Source organism: Pan paniscus, chromosome 6 (assembly GCF_029289425.2).
Source record: "Pan paniscus chromosome 6, NHGRI_mPanPan1-v2.0_pri, whole genome shotgun sequence".
NCBI lineage: Eukaryota > Metazoa > Chordata > Mammalia > Primates > Hominidae > Pan > Pan paniscus.
Window position 1 is genome coordinate 96330425 of NC_073255.2, and position 21094 is coordinate 96351518.

The following is a 21094-nucleotide window of genomic DNA, read 5'->3' on the forward strand; positions in this document are numbered from 1 at the left end:
GTAAAATGACAATTATAATTCCTGCCTAACATAGTTTTATCAGGTTTAAGTAAGATAATATATGGAAAGATTCTATAACATAACCTGACACATAGTAGAGAAATAATGGTTCCCTTGACTATCACTTTTCTTTCTCAGGGGACACAAACTCCAGTGGCTACTAACTAGTCCAGGCAGACAATATAAATGCGTGACATATGTTGGCTGTATGAGATTAGGGAGTGGTAGGGCGTGTGACAACTTAAGGCATTCAAATTATTCTATGTGTGTATATCAAATATAAATTATACATATGCTTATATATTATATATGTATATAAAGTCTTACGGCTGTCATTCTTGCTTTTACATAGGGATCTGCATGTTATAAAATTATTTTACAATGTCTGTTTCAAGCCACTGAAAAATCATTTCAACTATATTGCACAATTAGAATAAAATATTATTTGTTCTCAAATCGGTCTCAAGTTATAATTTTCTCTAAGTTATTTAATATAATTGGCTTTGCCTTTTCATAGAAAAAAATCATGTCCATGGAAATATATAGCTACTGGTTGCCAAACCACAATTGGGAGGTTAAAAGCAAAGGACGCCTCTGACATCTTGGCTACTATTCTTTGTGACAGACTTGATGGATAAGGTGCTGCTGCTTGCAGCTAATAAATCTGATTGAGGTAGGAGTCTGGCAGAGGTGACACAAGTGTAGCCAAGTCAGAAGGTTAATAATAGCAAAATCACACACGGGTGGGCAGGATCATGGTCAACAGTTACGAGAGGAATTTCAGGTACCATGTTCAGATTTAAGGAAGCAATGATTCAACAACATTCCTTGCCTAAACAATCCTTCTGTTTCAAATAAGTCAAAGTTAAATAAACAATAAACCAGTGACCAAATTAACATTTATTCTCAATTATCTGGGGAACTTCATATTCTCAGAAAACAAGTTTAAATACAGTTTACGATATATATCCATTTGACACCTTACACAAATATGTATACTCTCTGTAAACTAAGCACATCATTATTAATTTCCATATAAAACTAAATTAAGACTTGCGTAGGCTAACGTAACTGACTACTATTCATGAAATAGCCTAGAACTAGAATCATTAGCCATATGGAGCAAATGGGAAGTAAAGCACTGCATCATTTTATTTTTATTTACTTATTCTGTGTGGACACCTTCCTAAACTCTAGAGAGCAGAGAGAGTCTCAAAGATGAGACAAGGTCCTTGATGCTGTGCCATATGAAATAACCTCCACTTAACATCTTGTTTCTTTAGTCAAGAAGAATTGAAGAACATGTGCTACACAACTGTACACAAAGTCGCCTAAGTGAAAAGCTATCCTAAGTCCATACTAATGAGACAGTATTGCTTTTCTCTCTTTGGGATTAGCCCAGGTTAAAAAAAAGACTGGTTATGCCACATGCAAATTTGAAGACTTCTCTTTATGAAATAGTTAATTTTGTTTCTCCCAATTATCTTTTTAGAGGCAGACTATCTTGAATAGTAGTGCAGGTCTGGAGCCTACTATTTTGGCCTTCTGTGGGAAAAACTGCATTATATTAACTTTACCTCTGGGATGAGATTCCTGATATTCCAATTTAGAATCCTGAGAATACTGGATCTCAGCCCACTCTCAAATACTCCTGATTTTCCTTCCCCTCATCTTTCCTGTAATCATCACAGGATGGGATAATAAAACGAAAGGAAATCCTTTCTTTATTTTTGTGCACATGTTTTTCTTCCATGTCTACCCAGTGCCTAGCACGGTGCTTTTAAACCAAGGAATAGTCAATAAATCTCATGCAGAATATATGAAATGTGGCTTCGCTAAATGCCATAGACACATGCAGTCTTCCTCCTCTGTGTTCCCTAAGCCTGCTGTGGAAATCAGCCCCTGCATTTTCTTTGAAAAACTCCAGTCATGCATCTTTCTCACTATCAAGTTGAAAAACCACCTTAAGGATCATTTCTCATTTTTCACACCCAAGTCTCTAGCACAGTGCCTAGCATGACACTGGTGGAGAAATAACTGTTGACCCAAACACAACTGAACTTAGAGATATTGTCACTATCTTTGTAAGTAATATGCTACATTTTGTACCTTTTGCTCTGACCACTGTGGAATTTGTCATTTATATCCAGGCCACCCATTAACAATGGAAACTATGTTTAACCAGCACTGTTTAACTTAAAATGAAAATAACAGGAAATTGGGACATAAGTGATAATGACAAATTGGTTGGAACATTTGAATATGAAACAATGCATTGTTTCTCCTTTATTTAGTGGTGGGGATTATGAATGACCGACTGTTGAAAGATGTTTAAAAGATCCTGTATGTTTTTATTCTTAATGGAGTAAAGCTAATATAATTCACCTTTTTCGTTCACCATTTCCTTCTGATGTAACATAATTAATGCTGTAGATCATTTTTGGGCATGCAGTGATCAAAAAACAACATGAATTTTCCACTTTTAGGATGCTACACAGTATACATGGGCTTATAAAGTAATTTGGGCCAGTCACTAAAATTATTGCTTCCATAGAAAATAGAAATATAGAGAAGTGATAATTTTTTAATGCTTATGTGAGCAAATTTTGAAATGAAAAGAAAATTCCAATCTATTGGCTGAGCACAATGGGTCTTTTATATGGACATCATGTAACTAAGACATAAAGCTGTCATTTCAATGAGATAAAATACTTTACAATAAGGTTAGCTTTACTGTCAAGCTCAGGATATGTGAAATTAACATAAAATATATGTTAACGTGCCTTTGAGGTAAGCCATTAGTGGCAGGAGTAAATTTTAGTGGTTGACCAAAATGACTTCACAAGTCTACACATATCTTGTTCTTGCCTAAGAATGAAACATTTATATTGTTTTATGTATGTTTCTCATGGCCAAAGTAAGCTAGAGTGCCAATTATATTGTGTTAGAAGTGAATATTTTTTAAAAGGTGAATTATGCTTATCAGTTCTATTCCATTAAGAAGACCATACATAGGATGATACCATCTGTTGATCTTTTATAAGAGGAAATTTATCATGCTGTTTCAGTACTACTATCAAAGACAATTAAAATGGAGTGAGACATGAGAAGAAAAGTCTAATGTGAATGGAGCTATATTTTCTTAGATTTAATTTTCAATGCCTTCTTTCCTAGAATAATTAACTGATCAAAAGTTTCTTTCCCTGTTAAACAGGGATAGCACTGGGCTGTTGTGCAGATTAAAGGAGACAATATATGTAATACTCTTAGCACCCACAAATTACTCAATACATGGTAACTATTAATGTTAAATACAGTAACATAAAACTAGTGATGAAGTAGGAGCAAGAATGTATTGAATCACCTCTGGGGATTTTATTTATGATTAGACATACTTCTATGTATATTTCAAAGTATTTTCTTCCATATCGGAGTCTAAAGAAAAACAGTTGAAAGTTAAATGATACAGTTTACTTAGTAATAGTAGGAGGGGCTGGGCTTGTGGCTCATGCCTGTAATCTCAGCCATTTGGGAGGACGAGGTGGGTGAATCAATGAGGTCAGGAGTTCGAGACCAGCCTGGCCAGCATAGTGAAACCCCGTGTCTACTAAAAATACAAAAATTAGCCAGGTATGGTGGTGTGCACTTGTAATCCCAGCTACTCAGGAGGCTGAGGCAGGAGAATCACTTGAACTCAGGAGATGGAGGTTGCAGTGAGCCTAGACTGCACCACTGCACTCCAGCCTGGGCAACAGAGCAAGACTCCATCTGAAAAAAAAAGTAAGGGGAATTACAGAACAAGTTCACACACTCAGTAAGTGGCAAGTTCACACAGCCAGTAAATGGCAAAACCAGGATCTGAATCCAAGCAGTGTGGCTCCAGAGCCTATGTTCTTACGGACTATCTTGGTTTCCTCTCTGTAGTCACATGGCTGAGCACTCTCTGGATAGTATCAAGTGTTTACATAAACTAGGTTTGCAGATGATCATCTCTTATCCTTTTAAATGTTGCATCACCAATTTTTGCTGCTATTATGAATTTGCTGTCATGTAAAACTTTATTTTTCCAATCTGTATTAATGTCTTAAAACTGCTATCTCACATTTAGTTTAAAAAATAGTCATTTCTTTGCTGGATTTGCCTGCAAATTTATATACATATACCATACACAAAAGGAAAACATCCTTTGAATAGAAGTCAACAACTTTCAAGATAAAACAAATGTAGACAATAAATATTAATAACCTAGAAGCACTTGATAATATTTACTAGATCAAGAAAGTTACAATCTGTTTTCCCCAAGGCAGTAAAGGAGCCAATGAACATCTTTTTTAATAATAAGAAAAAAATTTAAGGATTGCACATTGCCCTTGAAGAAAGCCAGGCATTTAATAAGCTGAAGACACTTTTTACCATTCTTTAGGGAATACTGTATTTCTAAGAATGCCAGGTAACATGTGCTCTGAATGATACTAGCAAATGGTAACTGCAATATCATTCCTCTTAAAGTGATGTTATAAACCCAGTGGAATGTTGGGAGAGCACTCAAGCATTCCTCTAAGCATGAATTCCCAAGTTGCACAATAATGCTAAGTGCATCATCCTAAACATATGCTGTTGTTTGTGTTTTCAGTTTCTGCTTATGATAGCTATAGTGGTACTGATGCTTGGGTATCTTCTAGGAGAGGAAGCTGGTGAGCATTATAAATTCTAGGGACTCCTGATGGTTGTCTATCCCTGGGCTCTGCTGCATGCCTAGTGGCGAGGTAGTATAGGGGAAAGGTCACCAACTGAGGAACCACAAGGGAAGGATTCTAATTGCAGTTCTATCAGCAATTAGTTTGGGGGAAATTATTATACCTCTCAGACCCGTGATCTCTTAAATGTGAATATTAATTTTTATTATTTCACAAAGTGCTCATTAAGATAACAATTGACATCTGTGAAAATGCTTTAGAAAAAAAAATGTTTTGTGAACAACAGATACCCACAAAAGCAACTGAGCCACAGACACCCACAAAAGCAACTGAGCCACAAGATCACAGAGCCCATAAATGGACTCAAAGTGTTTCTGGATTGCTACCATCTGATCCCATTACTTAGCTATTTTTCAACTGACCTGCAAGCTTCTTGGCTGGGGCCCAGGACTACATTTTCTATAGCTTAAGACCATCATATGTAGGATAATAAATTGAATCTACAGATATTTTTGATGGCACACAAGTGTTTGCCTCTGTTCTCCTACAACTTTGTAACATTTCTGCCTTTCATCTTCACTATGCTCATCTATTTTTATATTTACATATGACAATAAACTTGCTTCAACCTCAGCTTTAGTCACAAAAATCTGTTCTCTTCCATCTATAACCTTCCTCCAAGTAAATCCACATGTAAAACAAGTTTCTTTCTCTCTCTCTGGTATGACGTACTTCTTCAGCCCTGTAAAACTCAGTGCAAACATCCATCTTCTAAATGAAGTCCTTCCTAATTGATCCAGGTGCATTTACCATGCACACTTTTTCATCATGCCCAATGATGTATAATACACAGACACACTGACATACATACACACATATTTCTTCCCTTATGCAGTTATACAAGGATGCAGTGGTTTCCTTCTGGAGATCTAAACACAACACCTCTTCAGCCTTCCTCATTCCAAATAAACTCACTCGTAGAAAGCTCTAAGTCAGACACAGACCAAATGAAAAAGCCCAAAAGTGGGAGGGAATAAGCTAGGGAAAAAGGAGAGTGAGGACAAATCTTAAACGACTTCTCTGGTCAGATACCTATAAAAAGTGAACTAGCCATGAAACAGCTACAACCTCCCCTAACTCAATGCTTTGGGTTTTCATTACCATCTGTGCCCCTGTCATCACCAGAGAACAGTCTCTGACATATATCAGGTTACATACCCTGCAGCCCCACAATAACAACATTAACCGGTGTGTTTTAGGCTTTACAGTTTACAAAGGCTTTCTCAGACACTATCCCATATGCTGATATGACTATAAGATTAAACCAATGGGAACACTATCTTATTTGAGAAAAAAATTATCATGTATATATCTATTTATATGCAAGTTGGGCTTCCTGTCTACAAATTGTGTAAAGGGAACTGTTGGCTTTACAGAATCAGGTATCTGGTAAGCTGCAAGTTGTGTAAAGACAGTGAAAAAGGAATCTATGTGATAGTGCATCAGCTTAGGAGATGGGATTTTCATTCGGCTATGCTCCCAAGAAAACCCACAAGCTGAATTTCAAACTGGTTGGGAAAGGTAATTTCAAAACCATGCTGCACAAAGAGCTAATATGACACAACTCTAGGTACTAGGATTATAACAAATTAAATATAATAGTGATTGAGGATTGCCAAGCCCTATAGGTGGACAAAGCAAAAGGCAGTACACTTTCAAAATTCAGAGTGAGATCTATACATTTTAAATAAACCTCAAACAAGCTTCCAATTCTATGAAGCAAAATTTTCTGTACAAAATAAAGTTTCCAGTAGAATCTGAATGGCAAATAGACAAATAAGATCAGGAGATTGTCAACCCATACATATACTAATGAAGACATAATCTTCTACCTGTAGAAGTTAATGAAAACTTCCCCACATAAAGGTGAGAAACAAATAAAACAGATTTGTTTTTCTAGAAAATATAGTGTATATATTATTTAAATAACATTTAATTTTAAATATTAACTTAAAATGTGCTCACACAAACATAGGGAAGTCAATTCAAAGGAGAATAATGTTTTTGCTAAAAACTCACTTAAACTATTGGAAAGCTATTATTTTTTGTTGTAAAATAAAAAAAAACCCTGAAAGTCCACATCATGGTACTTCAAGTTTTATGTTGTTCATCTATCCCTTTCTTGGGTCATAATCTTATCAGGAGTTCCCTCAGTACTTGGGATTCAAATACATATTCTATCAACATACCAAATTGGCATTTGGACCTTTTTGAATTCCAGCCCTGAGGAAGATCCATGAATGCTACTATCTGAATCTTGTGTGTATGCTTTTTAAATGGGAACAACACAGTTTTAGTAATCAGAGTGGAATAAAGGAAACAATAGCAACAGCTGGCTTTGCTCTCAAGAAAAAAAAAATTAAATGGAGTGATACAAAAATCATGCAGCATCTTGAATGCAAACACATACACCATGGATTTATGCTGAATATGGAAAGCAAGGTGAAAGAATAGCTGGATAGTACACTATTGTGAGCAGTGAAAGGGGACATCCTTTTAGGAAACGGCAGTTTTAAGAGAACATATTTTATTAAGTATAAGAAATATTTTCCTCCATGAAGGATTTCATAGAGAAAAGTATAGAATAAAGATTAGAAGAACACAGGTAAGAATATAGTTTAGTAATAGAAAGAACTTGAAAGGAAAGGTAATATAACAAATACAGACCTGGCTAGAGTAGGAGCAGAAGATGGAGTGAACTGAAATTATCTAGAAATAATAACATCATAGAAATAAAGCTTAATAGAATAATGAGAAATGAATATAGCACTTAAATGTATTCATAATACCAGACGGAATAAATCAGAGTTGGAAGGAAAAAGAGAGTCATCAGCATCTAGATGGGAAGTAAAGCCACAGGATTGGGAACAATAACGTAGGGACAAGGGGTGAGGAGAAAAGAGAAGGTCACCAAATGAAGCAATCTAGTAGAACTTGAACATTTAGGAGTGACTCTAAATCCAGCCCATCTTTAAAATTCTGCTCAAATTCCATCTCTTTCACCAAGTCTTCTCGGAACACGCCTGGGTTCACAGTCAGTTGTTTTTCATTTCATTCTTGTTCGGTGGATGACTCCTCACATCATTGTTAAACTCTCCTCTTCATTTTTGAGGAGCTTAGCATACTATCTTCCCCACTATACTGCTCTTTGAAAACTGGGTTCAGAAGTTGTATTCATTTGCATTTTTCATGGCAAATGATTTAATTCTACAAGCAGAGAGGTTATCCAACAAGTGTTTGTCATATGGACAACCAGATCAACTTATTTTGTTTGCAGATAAATTGCATTAAAATGAGTAAAATGACTTACGATATCATGTAAGAACTAAGTACTAGATTGGAAGGAAAAGGCCACTCTTTTTTGTAGCCTCGAACCACTGGGGTGGGGTTGGGAGTAAATCAGCCTCAAAGGAAAAGTTTAGGTTAGTTAAACCAAAGTGAAGGCAAAGAAAGAATATAAATTAGAAAAAGTTGAAAAGATAATGCGGGAGAAAGTAAAATATTTCTTAATGAACACAAATACTGGGAAATCAGTAAAAAATGTCAAGGGTTAATTTTGTTGGCCAAATATGGAAAATAATATAATCTCCAAGAATTACAACTTAGTAGTAAGAAGTTCAGGGACAAACACAATCAACACAATTTCACATTGATTTTGCATTGCTGATTTGAAGTAGTACCTTGGGAATTGTGGTTCTAAATCTATTTAGGTTCTTTACATAGTTTAGGTATCAAAACACAAAATAATGTTTGCTCTTTTTTGTCTGAGGGCAACTTTATGTTCAAGGAGTTCCCACAAAGAGCACCTAAAATCTTAAGCTGTTGGAAAGATAATTCCTGGTAGATATGGGTCTTTAACAGTAACATGGATAGCTGTGTGACTGGCATCACTCAATCGATATTATTCCAGACACTTTGAGAAGCTTGGTGGTTAGGTCACAATTATGCACTGAATTGTATCATAAGTGCTCATTTTTTATCTTCACTAGTAAAAAAAAATGCTTTTTAAAAAATCATCATCAGCCTTGGAATGCACTGTTTTATGATGCATAGCATTTAGGAAACCTCAAAATTACATGTACTAAGAGGGAAATCAGATCGTCTCACTTCAGCAACTGAAATTAAACCCCTCTTCTTTTTTCCAACTAAAAGCCATAGTTAATGTTCAATTACTTGGCTTTGGGTTGATGATCTGGATCTGTTTCTCCCATTTCCTTGAGAACTTGTCTATATATTCAGATCAGGGCTTCACCTTTCTATTTTGCTTTCTGCATTGTTGAGCAAACCTAACCACCAAGGGACACTTAATGCCTGGCAGTGTGATTGACAGAGACTCACATTTAGCTCTTACAGAGATTGTTCCAACATTATGTGGACTACAGTGAGCATTTATTTTTAAAAATTGTGAAGGCATAGAAAACAACAGAAGCTAATTCTTTTTTAAAATGTTGTAAGAACACTGAATGTAATACTTATTTTATAATACCTTTCAGAGAGGTAAATTTACCCTGTAAGTTTAAGAATTTTATTAGTCTGTTCTCACGCTGCTAATAAAGACATACCCGAGACTGGGTAATTTATAAAGGAGAGAGGTTTAACTGTTTCACAGTTCCACATGGCTGGGGAGGCCTCACAATCATGGCAGAAGATGAAGGAAGAGCAAAGGGGTGTCTTACATGGCAGCAGGCAAGAGAGCTCATGCAGGGGAACTCCCATTTATAAAACCATCAGATCTCATGAGACTTATTCACTACCAGGAGAACAGTTTAGGGGAAACCGCCCCCATGACTCAATTATTTCCACCTGGCCCCGCCCTTGACACATGGGGATTACTACAATTCAAGGTGAGATTTGGGTGGGGACTCAGCAAAACCATATCAAGAATGTAAATTATATGACAATTAAAATAATTATAAAATTATATTGATCTGCCTATTTACTGATATGATGTCCTAGGGAAAACACTGAGAATATTTGAAAATATTTCCCTTCTTATGGGTTTTAAATACAAAGTTTTAAAGGAAATTTTATTTTTATTTTTTTATTATACTTTAAGTTCTGGGGTACACGTGCAGAACGTGCAGGTTTGTTACACAGGTAGACACTTGTCATGGTGGTTTGCTGCACCCATTAACCCATCATCTACATTAGGTATTTCTCCTAATGCTATCCCTCCCCTAGCTCCCTATCCCCCAACAGGCCCCGGTGTGTGATGTTCCCCTCCCTGTGTCCATGTGTTCTCATTGTCCAACTCCCACTTATGAGTGATTTGGTATTTGGTATGCGGAAAACCAAATATGTGGTATTTGGTTTTCTGTTCTTGTGTTAGTTTGCTGAGAATGATGGTTTCCAGCATCATCCATGTCCCTGCAAAGAACATGAACTCATCTAAAGGAAAAATATTTAATCTAGTTTCCCTTAACATGTTTTTAGGCCTTAATGTCTCTAGTTTAAGCGTCTTGTGGTATTAAATGGTGGACACACATTGATATCCATTTTAAACTCAGATGACTTGGATCCAAGCCTCATTTTCTATTTACATTTATTAGATCAGACCCCTAAATCCTTTGGACTATAAAATAATTATCTGAAAAATGGGAGTTCAAAATCTCTACCTACATCACAGAGTAGATTCAACAGAGATAATGTTATGTGAGAATATTTTCAAGTTTTAAAGTACTGTTATCAGTTGGTACCAAAGGTCATATTTAGATATCTGGTTCCAAACAAGATGGTGTAGACCCAATTTTCCCATTTCCTCCTCTCCAAATACAGCTAAATACCCTGGAAACAATTCAACAGACATTCACAAAAGACCCTGAAAAGTGGAAAGAAGAAGACAGGAATTAGGAAATGAACCACAGCAAATGTGTAGGATTTTCTTTTCTCTCCCATATATCTTAGACAGCACACCAGGAAGACCTTCAGCCTGGAATGGACAACAGGCATCAACAAACAACAAAAGCAAGAAAACAAAAGAGAAAAGCCTACTCTCCCTGGCCGAAGGGCAAGGAAAGGGGGAGAGTAACTGGGACGTGGGGGCAGCCTTTTTCCTGACCCATACCTAGAAGCAGTGTAGGTTCCTTTAACCTATAAGTGGTGGCATCAGTAGATCCCAGAAAGGGTAACACATCTTGTGTCCATAGTGGCAGCTGGAAGCACCTGCACTGGTGATGTCAGTGAACCCCTGACATCAATCCTGGTCAAATTTAGAAAATAATATAATCTCCAAGAATTACAACTCTGTAGTAAGAAGTTCAGGGACAAACACAATCAATACAATTTCACATTGATTTTGCATTGCTGATTTGAAGTAGTACCTTGGGAATTGTGATTCTAAATCTGTTTGGGTTCTTTAAATAGTTTTTGTATCAAAACACCAAATAATGTTTGCTCTTTTTTGTCTGAAGGCAACATTTATTATCAATTGGTACCAAAATCCCGTATGGGTGACCCATCCTCTTCCCCGTACCTGCCTATATCATGTGGGCAGAGATAAGAGGCCAGAGAAAACACTTTCCACCCTACAGATCCAGTGTCTAACATCCCTACGAGTAATAACAGGTGACCTAGGGAAGTGCTTTCTGTAACTTGCAAGTGGCACCAGCAGGAATGTATCAGGAGCTCCCAAGTCAGGAGAACTAAGCAGACCAAAAATGGCATTGGGAAGAGCTCTGCAAGCTAAATGCATTTGAAACCACAGCCTACGAAACAGGCCAGAACCTACATACCAAACCAAAACAGGGACATTCTTGGCTAAAATGATAGATTTTATTTTAAATGTCCATTTAAAAATGGTCTGTATAACGAATGTCCAGGTTAAACATAAATATAAGCCATGAGTCAGGAAAAACAAATTGGATGAGAAAAGACAATAAACTAATCCTGATAATCAAGTATCAAATTTATCTGACAAGGATTTTAAATCAGCCATCATAAAATTGCTTTAACAAGCAATTATGAATTGTCTTGAAACAAAAAATCTCAGTAAAGAAATGGAAGTTATGAAAAAGTACTAAATAGAAATTACAGAATGGAAAAATAAAATAATAGGAATTAAAATCTTGCTGGGTGGGTCAGTAACAGAGTGGATATAACAGGGCAGAACAATGAAATTAAAGACAGATCCACAAAGTTTATTCAAAAAATTCAAAAACTTGAAATTGTTTCTAATTCACCAACTTGGAAGCAATGAACCAATTCTTATAAAACTATAAACTACCAAAACTAACAAAATGAAGTGCATAACCTGAATAATCCTGTAACCATTAAAGCAATTGAACTTGTAATTAAAATCCTCTTGAAAAAAATCCCCAGGACAGTTGTTTTACTGGAGAATTTTACCAAATATTTAAAGAAAAAGTTGACACCAATTTTACACAATCTTTCCCAGAGAACAGAAGATGAAGGAATGCATCTACTCATTTTATGTGGCCAGTATTACCCCGATACCAAAACCAGATAAAGACAGTACAAAAAAAATTACAGACCAATATTTCTCATGAACATAGACACAAAAATCCTCAGTAAAATATTACCAAGTTAAATAAAACAGTATATGAAAAGAATTATTTACCATGCCCTAGTTGGACTTATCCCAGGTATGCAAGGTTGATTTAATATTTGAAAATCACTCAATGTAATCTACAATGTCAACAGCTTAAATAAGAAATATCTTATGATTATATCAATTGAAAATAGTCTATGTAGAAATTACAAGAAATCTACCAAAAAATTTCCTGCAAATAAATGAATTCAGCAAGTACATGAGATCTATGACCAACACATGAAAATCAATCTCATGTATATATTCTAACAACAAACATACAGAGACTGAAATTAAAAACACAATACCCATTTACATTGCTCAAAGAAAATGGAATACTTAGGTATACACTAAACAAAACGTGCCATATATTTTTGCTGAAATTACGAAATGCTGATGAAAGAACTCAAAGAAGGCTTAAATAATTGGAAGGGCTTATCATGTTCATGGATTGGAATACTCAACACAGTAAAGATATATATTATTGTCAACTTAATCTGGAGGTTTAATACAATTCCTATGAGAATCCCAACAAGATTTTTGTAGTTCTAGAAAAGCTTCTCCTAAAATTTATATAAAATGGCAAAAGACCTAAAATATCTAAAACAATTTTGATAAGAGTAAAGTAGGAAATATCACTGTATTAGTCTGTTCTCACACTGCTATAACAACTTCCTGAGACTGGGTAATTCATAAAGAAAAGCAGTTTAATTGACTCACAGTTGTACATGGCTGAGGAGGCCTCAGGAAACTTATAATCATGGCAGAAGGGGAAGCAGACACATCTTACACGGCGACAGGTGAGAGGGAGAGTGTGTGTGAGTGCAGGGAAAACTACCATTTATAAAACCATTAGATCTGTGAAAATTAACTATCATGAGAACAGCATGGGGCAAACTGCCCCATAATTCAGTCATTTCCCTCTCTCGACACATGGGAATTACAGGTCCTTCCCTCGACACATGGGGATTGCAACTCAAGGTGAGATTTGGGTGGGGACATAGAGCCAAACCATATCAGTCACTCTACCCAAATATTAAGGTTTACTATATAGCTGAAAAATCAAGACAGTGTGGTACAAGTGAAGGGATAAACCCATAGATGAACAGAATCCAACAGTTTATGACAAAGGTGCACACACAATTCCATGAAAGAAGAATAGCCTTTTCAACAAATGGTGCTGGAACAGTTCAACATCCATAGGGAAAAAAAAATAGAGAGAGAACCTTAACCTAATTCTTATACATTAAACAAAAATTAACCCAAAATACACAACAGACTTAAACATAAAAAATAAAACTATACAATATTTAGAAAAAATATGAAAAAAAATTGGGACCTGGGGCTAGATTGAAGAGTTCTTAGACTTGATACCAAAAGTCTGATTCATAAAAGGAAAAATGATAATCTGGATTTATCAAAGTTAAAAATATTTATCTGTAAAAGATCCTGTTAAGGGGATGGAAATACAAATTGCAGACTTGGAGAAAATGTTCGTAAGCAACATATCTGTAAGGATATGTAAAGGAACATGTATACATAAGGAACTTTCAAAACTGAGTTTAAAAAGCAAACAACTGACAAAAGACATGATCAGATTTGCCACTAATTAGGATATAGATATGACAAATAATCATATAAAAAGATGTGCAATATCATTAGCAATTAGGGAAATGCAAATTAAAACAAAAAAGCAGTACCTCTACACACCTGTCAGAATGGCTAAAATTTAAAAAATACTCATAACCTCAAATGCTGGCAAGGATGCAGAGAAATTGGATCACTTGTTCACTGCTGGTGGGAATGTAAAAGAGTATACCCATTCTAGAAAATAGTCTGGCAGTTTGTCCTAAAACTGAAACACACTTAGTATATAATCCAGCAATTGCACTCTTGGGTTCTTAGAGAAGTGAAAACCTATGTTCACACAAAAACCTGTATGCAAACATTCATAGCAGCTTTATTCATTCATATTAGCCAAAAACTGGATACAACCCACAAGTCCTTCAATGGGTACCCTAAAACAGACTGTGGTACCATCCATGCCATAGCCTACTGGCATATTATACTGCAATAAAAAGTAGCAAACTATTGATACACACACTAGAATGTATTTCAATAGAATTATTTTGAGTGGAAACTCAATCTCAAAAGTTTACACACATTATGATTCCATTTATAGAATATTTTTGCAACAAAGTTACTGAAATGAAGAACAGATCAGTGGCTGTCAAGGGTTAGGGATTGGTCAGGGGGAGGAGATAAGCATGGCTATGAAGGGGTAGCATAAGGGAGCCCTGAGGTGCTGAAACACTTCTGAATTTTGATTGTGGTCATACTTATGTATAACTACACATGTGATATCATCACATGGAACACACACACACACACACACACACACACACACACGAGTACTTGTATACCTGGCAAAATATGATCTTGTGTATATGTACTTGTATACCTGGCAAAATACAATCTGTAATACAATACATGTATATTGTATATATGTACTTGTATACCTGGCAAAATACAATCTGTAGATTGTACCATTATCAGTTTTCTAGTTTTGATATTGTACTGTATTTATATAAGTTAACATTGAGAGAGGCTAGTGAGGGGTGTCTAAAACCTTCCTGTAAATTCCTTAGTAACTTCCTGTGAATTTATAACCCACAGATTAGGGTTTGGAACAGTTTTTCCTGACTCCAAATCTTAAACAATTTCTTCTCCTGTACATTATAGTGTGATCCTACTGGGTTTAATAACATTTCAACTTTAAGAAAAGAATGGTCCTACAAGGCTTAATTCACTTTTGATATGGATTCTAACCCAGCAATGCTCATGGGATGTCAGCACAGAAATGCTTGTGATTGAAAATATCTCAGGAGGATCCCATATTACCGACTCTGAGAGGAGAAATATGATGGGGCTTTATACACACTTTAACCAATCTTGCATCCAAGTTATTTAGTGGTTAACTGCTGTTTCTGTGGCATTTTAAAAAAGACTATATTGGCTTGCTAAACAGCACTCCCCCAAATACTAATATTAGAATCCAGTAGTAGGTGGAGACATTTTTTTCTGCCATGTAGACTGCTGCTAAAACTCCAAAAGTGTACAGAGCTATGACAAATGCACAGAACATAATGACTTCAGTATTTCCAACCCTATTGTGAGAGAAGGAAGTATGTTTTTATGTTTAGTAGCAGTATTATCCTTTAAGTAAAAAGGCAAAATGATTGCTTTACTGTCAGTAGAATAAGTGCTTGTTTAATATATATTTGTACTGAGCCATCCATGTCTTGTTTCTCCTTAATACCAATGAGAAAACTTTTGTTAGTTTTTTCTCTAGTCTAGTTAGTATCCCCTCTCATCTCTCTTTCACTTGTATTCCTCTTATATTAATTTAACAGGAATTAACTTTACTCATTTATGTAAACAGATCTGAAGGTGCAAACATTTCCAGATACATATCTACACATACACTACATACCTCCATACATTCATAAATAGTAAGCACACATATATGACAAAATAATATATAATCTTCAGTTATTAAAATATAAATTAGGATAACAGTAAAGATTTTATGACATCCAGCCCAGTAACATCCAAAATGTACAATTTTAAAATTACTGCACTAAAATTTCTGCTACCAGATAGGATGAAGTAGCTTATTAGACATGAGAAAACAGAAAGTCTAGATAAAGTGTAAAAAAATAAGCAGTTTAAAGAAATCAGAAACTAGCTGAAGCAGCGTGGTCTAGAAGGTCTAAGATTCTCAAGAGGGAACCCTGGAGAGGTGAAGGAAGAATTTGCAGCTGCTCTTGTTGTGTCTGGGCTCTTAGAACAGTATAGACTTGGCCTGGGAAGAAGGCCGCTGCTGGACATTAAAGAAACCAGAAGAGTGAGGAATCTTGAGGGACTGGAGTGACAAACATAGATGTGAGAGATTTCAAACAGTCAGTCAGTTATCTCCTGACGTTTGTCAATTCTGGAGCTGCAGGATCTAGAGGCAAAAGAGTTAAGCTAAATCTCCTGAAAAGCACCTCAGATTTTTGGGAGTCTGGCAATCCTGAGAAGAAAAATATTTAAAAATATTGGTGTTCAAGACCTGCCAAGAGTAGAGTCCCACACAAACATGGTAGGATAGGGTTTGTCCTGTGGATCAAATTCAGCCCGCCCCACTTTTTGTGTGGCCAATGGGCTAAGAACAGTTTACACATTTTCGAGTAGTTGAGGAAAAATCAAAAGAAGAAGAATATTTTGTTATGTGAAAGTATACAAAACTCGCCCTGGCCCAAGATGGCAGATGAGGCCACCTGACATGTTGTGTCTGAGACTCTAGCACTGAAGACTAATGCAGGACCCCAAGATTGGGAGTTGTGGGTGCAGTGATTGAAGGAGGAATATCAGTCCCTTATCTGGTATGTGGAGAACAACAACAATGGCGACAACGATGGTTCCAACTGGAGTCCAGCAAGGTAGGGACTTGGTGGTTTGGAAAATGTTGGTATATCCATGGCCTCCTGAAATGTGAGTTTGACGTCAAGTTTGAAGTTCCTATCATGTATCTTACTACTGCCCTAGAAATTGCTGTCCCTGAGCTCGACAGAAAGACAGCAAAGATGTACAGAGGTGGCAAAATTGCCTGACAGATCATTTCAAATCTTTGTGGGCCAGGAACGTACCCAAATCTGAACTAGCTCATTTCATGGCTCTGGGGCTGGGTCCATGGCTGGCAGTGGAAATCCCTGATCTGATTCAGAAGAGGGTATTCCAGCACAAAGAGAAATGTAACCAACGAAGGACCAATACACTGAGGCAGGGCAGAGGGACTTTTGATAGGCTACAGTCCTGTTCTCCTGTGTATCACACTTAACTCATCTAACTGCTTCCCGGGACACCTTCCACCTCTAGTTGACACGAAGTAGCTGCAGCAGGACGGGGAAAAAAAAAAAGCCAAAATACCAAACAGCATTGCTACGGAGTTTCTAAGGCTGCACAGGGAAGGGAAAGACTGGGCTTTGGAAAATCAAGAGGCAATTTTTATCCTCCCCTCAAGTGGAACAACATGTGGTCCTGGAGGCATGGGGGTAACTGGAATAGAGTACATAGTCTTTCTGGTTTCAGGAGACAACCCATCAATAAAACCTGCTTCCTCTGCTTAAAAGAAAAAGAAAGTATACAACACTCAAATTCTGATGTCCATACATAAATCCTTATCAGAACACATGCATGACCTTTGTATATTGACATATGGTGCTTTTGCACAATGAGTGCAAAGAAACTGGATGACCTGCAAAATGTTTTCTAAAATCTTTATCACCTGGCCCTTTACAGAAAATGTTTGCCAACCTGCACTAGGATGTTAGTTGAAAACTCTGGTGGCCAAACACTCAAAGAACAGGGCAAACACAACCCAACCTCACGTTGGCTCAGTTCTGGTTTGGATTAGGGTAATTAGCTTTCACTCTATCTGGCTAGCAGAGGAAGGGCAAATCTTTGCTGGAAAAAGATATCATCATCGGAGCCTCTACATTTTTAAATACACATTTTATATGTATTCCTGCACTCAGAAAATTACTGTACTAACTTTTGTCTGAGCCGAAGTGTGGCACATATGAAGAATCATGACTTAACTGGCAAGTTCAATAGCAATCCAATAACATCCAGTGTTGTAAATAAGTAATACGAATCTATGTCATTTAAAGAAAAGTAAAACACAGGTAACAATATTACCTAAAAGCACTTTTCTTGGCAAGAAAACTTAAAATAGGTGTCCAGAATAATAACATTCTAACAAACTAGATGTTAGTTTCCACTGTAAAAACAGTCCGATAATATAAAGAATAGAGTCTAGGAATTATTTATTTTGTAGAGAATGAAAACAAATAGCAGTTGACCAAGTTACAAATCATCCTGATCTATAAACTGAATTCTAGAACTTGTTTCTCAATGACATTTGGTTCAGAGGACACCAGCATCATATTTTAGGCACCTACCATCCTGTTAAGTCTGATAAGCAGAGATGTGGGAAAAACAAATAACATTGAAATATTATAATTATGCAATATGTTATGCTTGCATCTCTCTCAGGATTTTAAAATTGACTTTAATAGCTTTTTATAATAAAAAGAAAAACTCAAAGGTGCAAGACAGCTGAGAAGTTCAATATGTCACAGAACTGCAAAATTGTTAAATTCACTTTAATTAGGATATATTAAGGTTTTACAACTGTGGCATAAGTAAATCATAACTCCCAGTTAGAACAGGTCATGTTAATTTTCAGACTATCACATTTTGTAACACATGTTTCATTAGTGTCAATGAAATATAACCAAATCATGCTTAAAAGTTCAGATCGTACAATAATTTTATGGGATTCAACTGCATACAGTTGTACTATTATACAGAAAGGTACAGATATGGCTATGAATACAAAATTAAATATAGACTAAAACTGGATATGTGTACATTTATATATGTTCATATAAATTACAATCTCTAATTTTTAATTTAACTCAGTCCCTAGCCTGTGAACAGTTACCTTATAACATAGAAATGTGGACAGTATCTGAGAAAGTCAGAATTATGCTTGAAAAGAAAGGCCTTTTAGAATGAGACACTTTTTTAAAAGTTAACTTTTTAAAAACTTTGTTTAAAGTTCAAATATTCTCTGCTGTTTTCTTCACCTTTAAGAGCTCCTCAATGACAGAAACCTCTGAACAGGGCTCTAATAATTTAATCACATAAAGTATGTGAATGTGGTCAAATAATAAATCATCAGAGAGTATGCTATTGATCATCTTAGCTAAACTGTAAGTGCTCCTTTAAAATTAAACTCAATATTTTAAAAAATTAAGAGTATCATCAGTAACAGACTTCACCCACATAATTTATGAATTTAAAAACAAGGTTTACATTCATCTAGTCCTCAAAATTATTTTTAAAAAATTCTTCACATGCACGAAAACGGTCTATTTTAAAGCAGGTCAATATTAGAATATTGAGAACTGGAAAATACTGAGGATAATCTAAGACATTCAGGCAACTGGTTATTTTATTTAAATGCTTGATTCAAGGAAAGCATGTCTTTATATTTCTGAGTCCTTAATAACTGCTAGAATGCTAAGCCTTTCAAAACAAAATCAAATATTATAGTGCCACAAACTGTTTCTCTTATGCATCATATCTGACTCCAATTAAAAGATCAGAGTCCTCAGAGCGACGTATTGCAAACAAAAAGTCCTTAGTAGGTGGTGGAAAGTCAGGCCAGGAGTCAAACAGAACCAACAGAGATGACAGAGATGTGATATTCAGCACAGTCTCCTCAGAGAGAAAAAGCAAAACCACATGGCCCTGCTGAAATGCCGAGTTAATTCTCTCTCTTATCTGAGCATTAAACATTACATCGTTAAAATTGTTTCAACTAGATTATTGCCTCTTCAGGTGAGACTCTCATTTAAGAAACACAAACATTCTCAAAGCACATTGCTGAAACACCATAAAAACTTAATAACCTACCATTTTCTTTGCACTCTTCTGGAGGTTTAGCCTTTTTCGCAAGTCGTGGATCCAGCCATGATGTTGTCTTTGTGTTATGGCTGAAAAGAAAAGAGATCACTCTGAACAGACACATACTAAAAGGAATCAAGTTTATTCCTTAAGAAAAAAAAAAGCAGGGTTAGTCCAACAAAATTGCAATCGATACACTTAATTTGCTTACTGGTTCTAAGTAGCCCTGAAGGAGGTGTAAGAGTAATTGTGCAAGGCAGCTGTAAATTTGGCAACCTCAGCTCCCTGTCCTCAAAGCAGCTATTTTTATTAAAATCAACTAGAATGTTGCCAAGTTAACCTCATTGAAAATGCAGAACTCATCCAGAGCAAAAGGAATTTATTACAAATACAGGATTCTCCAGTTGGAAGAGCACAGTCCACAGGCTCTGATAATGTTTCCTGAGTTTTGCAAAAGAATTATTTTCATCTTAAACCTACCCTTTTCATAAACAGTTGTTTTGTTACTCTTTAACTACAGAGCTGGCAGAGGCAGTACAAAAGTGATGCAGATTACAGCATGTTCTTGGGATTCCTGCATTTTCTCAATAAGTGATTAATAGCAATTTTATTAACTCACATTAAACTATCTTTCATCCAAATACTTGCAACCCAGCTCAGAAGGTAGGGGATAAGACTGCCTGCATTCTAATGTTTCTGAAATGGCATTTCCAGAAATTAATGATAAAATAATATTTTTGAAAAAAATGTTTTCTTGTAAGAGTTTTGCCAGAAATTTAAAAAGTAAAGGAGAGATATTCTTAAAGTAGTGTTTTTTAAAGTGGTTGTGAAATAACCTGCATTAGAATTACCTGATGGACAACGCATATTAACAATGCATATTCTGAGTCCTCAAAGAACTATCAAATAAGAATCTTTGAGGTGGGGGTATACAATCTCCATCACTGGCAAGCACTCCCAGTACTTCTTATGCACATTACAATTCAAGAACCACTCATGGCTCACATAACTGCTCATTGGAGCTAAAATGTTTACTGTGTACAGCTGTCTCAAGGGATCTCATCTACCAATGGACAAATTATCAAGAATGTGACATTTATGAGGGGTTTGGGAAAAGAATGAGCAAAGGCACAGGTGTGGGAAAGTGTGAGGTGTTTCTAGGGAACAGTCAGAAGGCCAATGAATGGAACATGAAAGGAAGAATAGAAGAGAGGATGGAAATAGAAATCAGAGCCAGGTAACAGGCATACTTTACTACAGTTGTAAGGAGGTC

The 21094-nt window shown here is 36.0% G+C and overlaps 1 protein-coding gene and 1 pseudogene across 14 annotated transcripts in view; one reads left to right on the plus strand and one right to left on the minus strand.

Moving 5' to 3' along the window:
• The window catches only part of MAGI2 (membrane associated guanylate kinase, WW and PDZ domain containing 2), a 1443575-nt gene that overhangs the window by 451972 nt on the left and 970509 nt on the right, over window positions 1–21094 (minus strand). For all 14 annotated transcript variants that reach the window (XR_004672522.3, XM_063605943.1, XM_063605940.1 and 11 more), the window contains one exon: window positions 19831–19910. Coding sequence is in view for 13 of the 14 variants with exons in the window: in XM_063605943.1 (XP_063462013.1) it covers window positions 19831–19910 (80 nt within the window). In the remaining variant the exon portion in view is untranslated. The remainder of the gene's footprint in view (window positions 1–19830; window positions 19911–21094) is intronic.
• Window positions 16609–17207, plus strand: LOC103785676 (ubiquitin-fold modifier-conjugating enzyme 1-like; annotated as a pseudogene).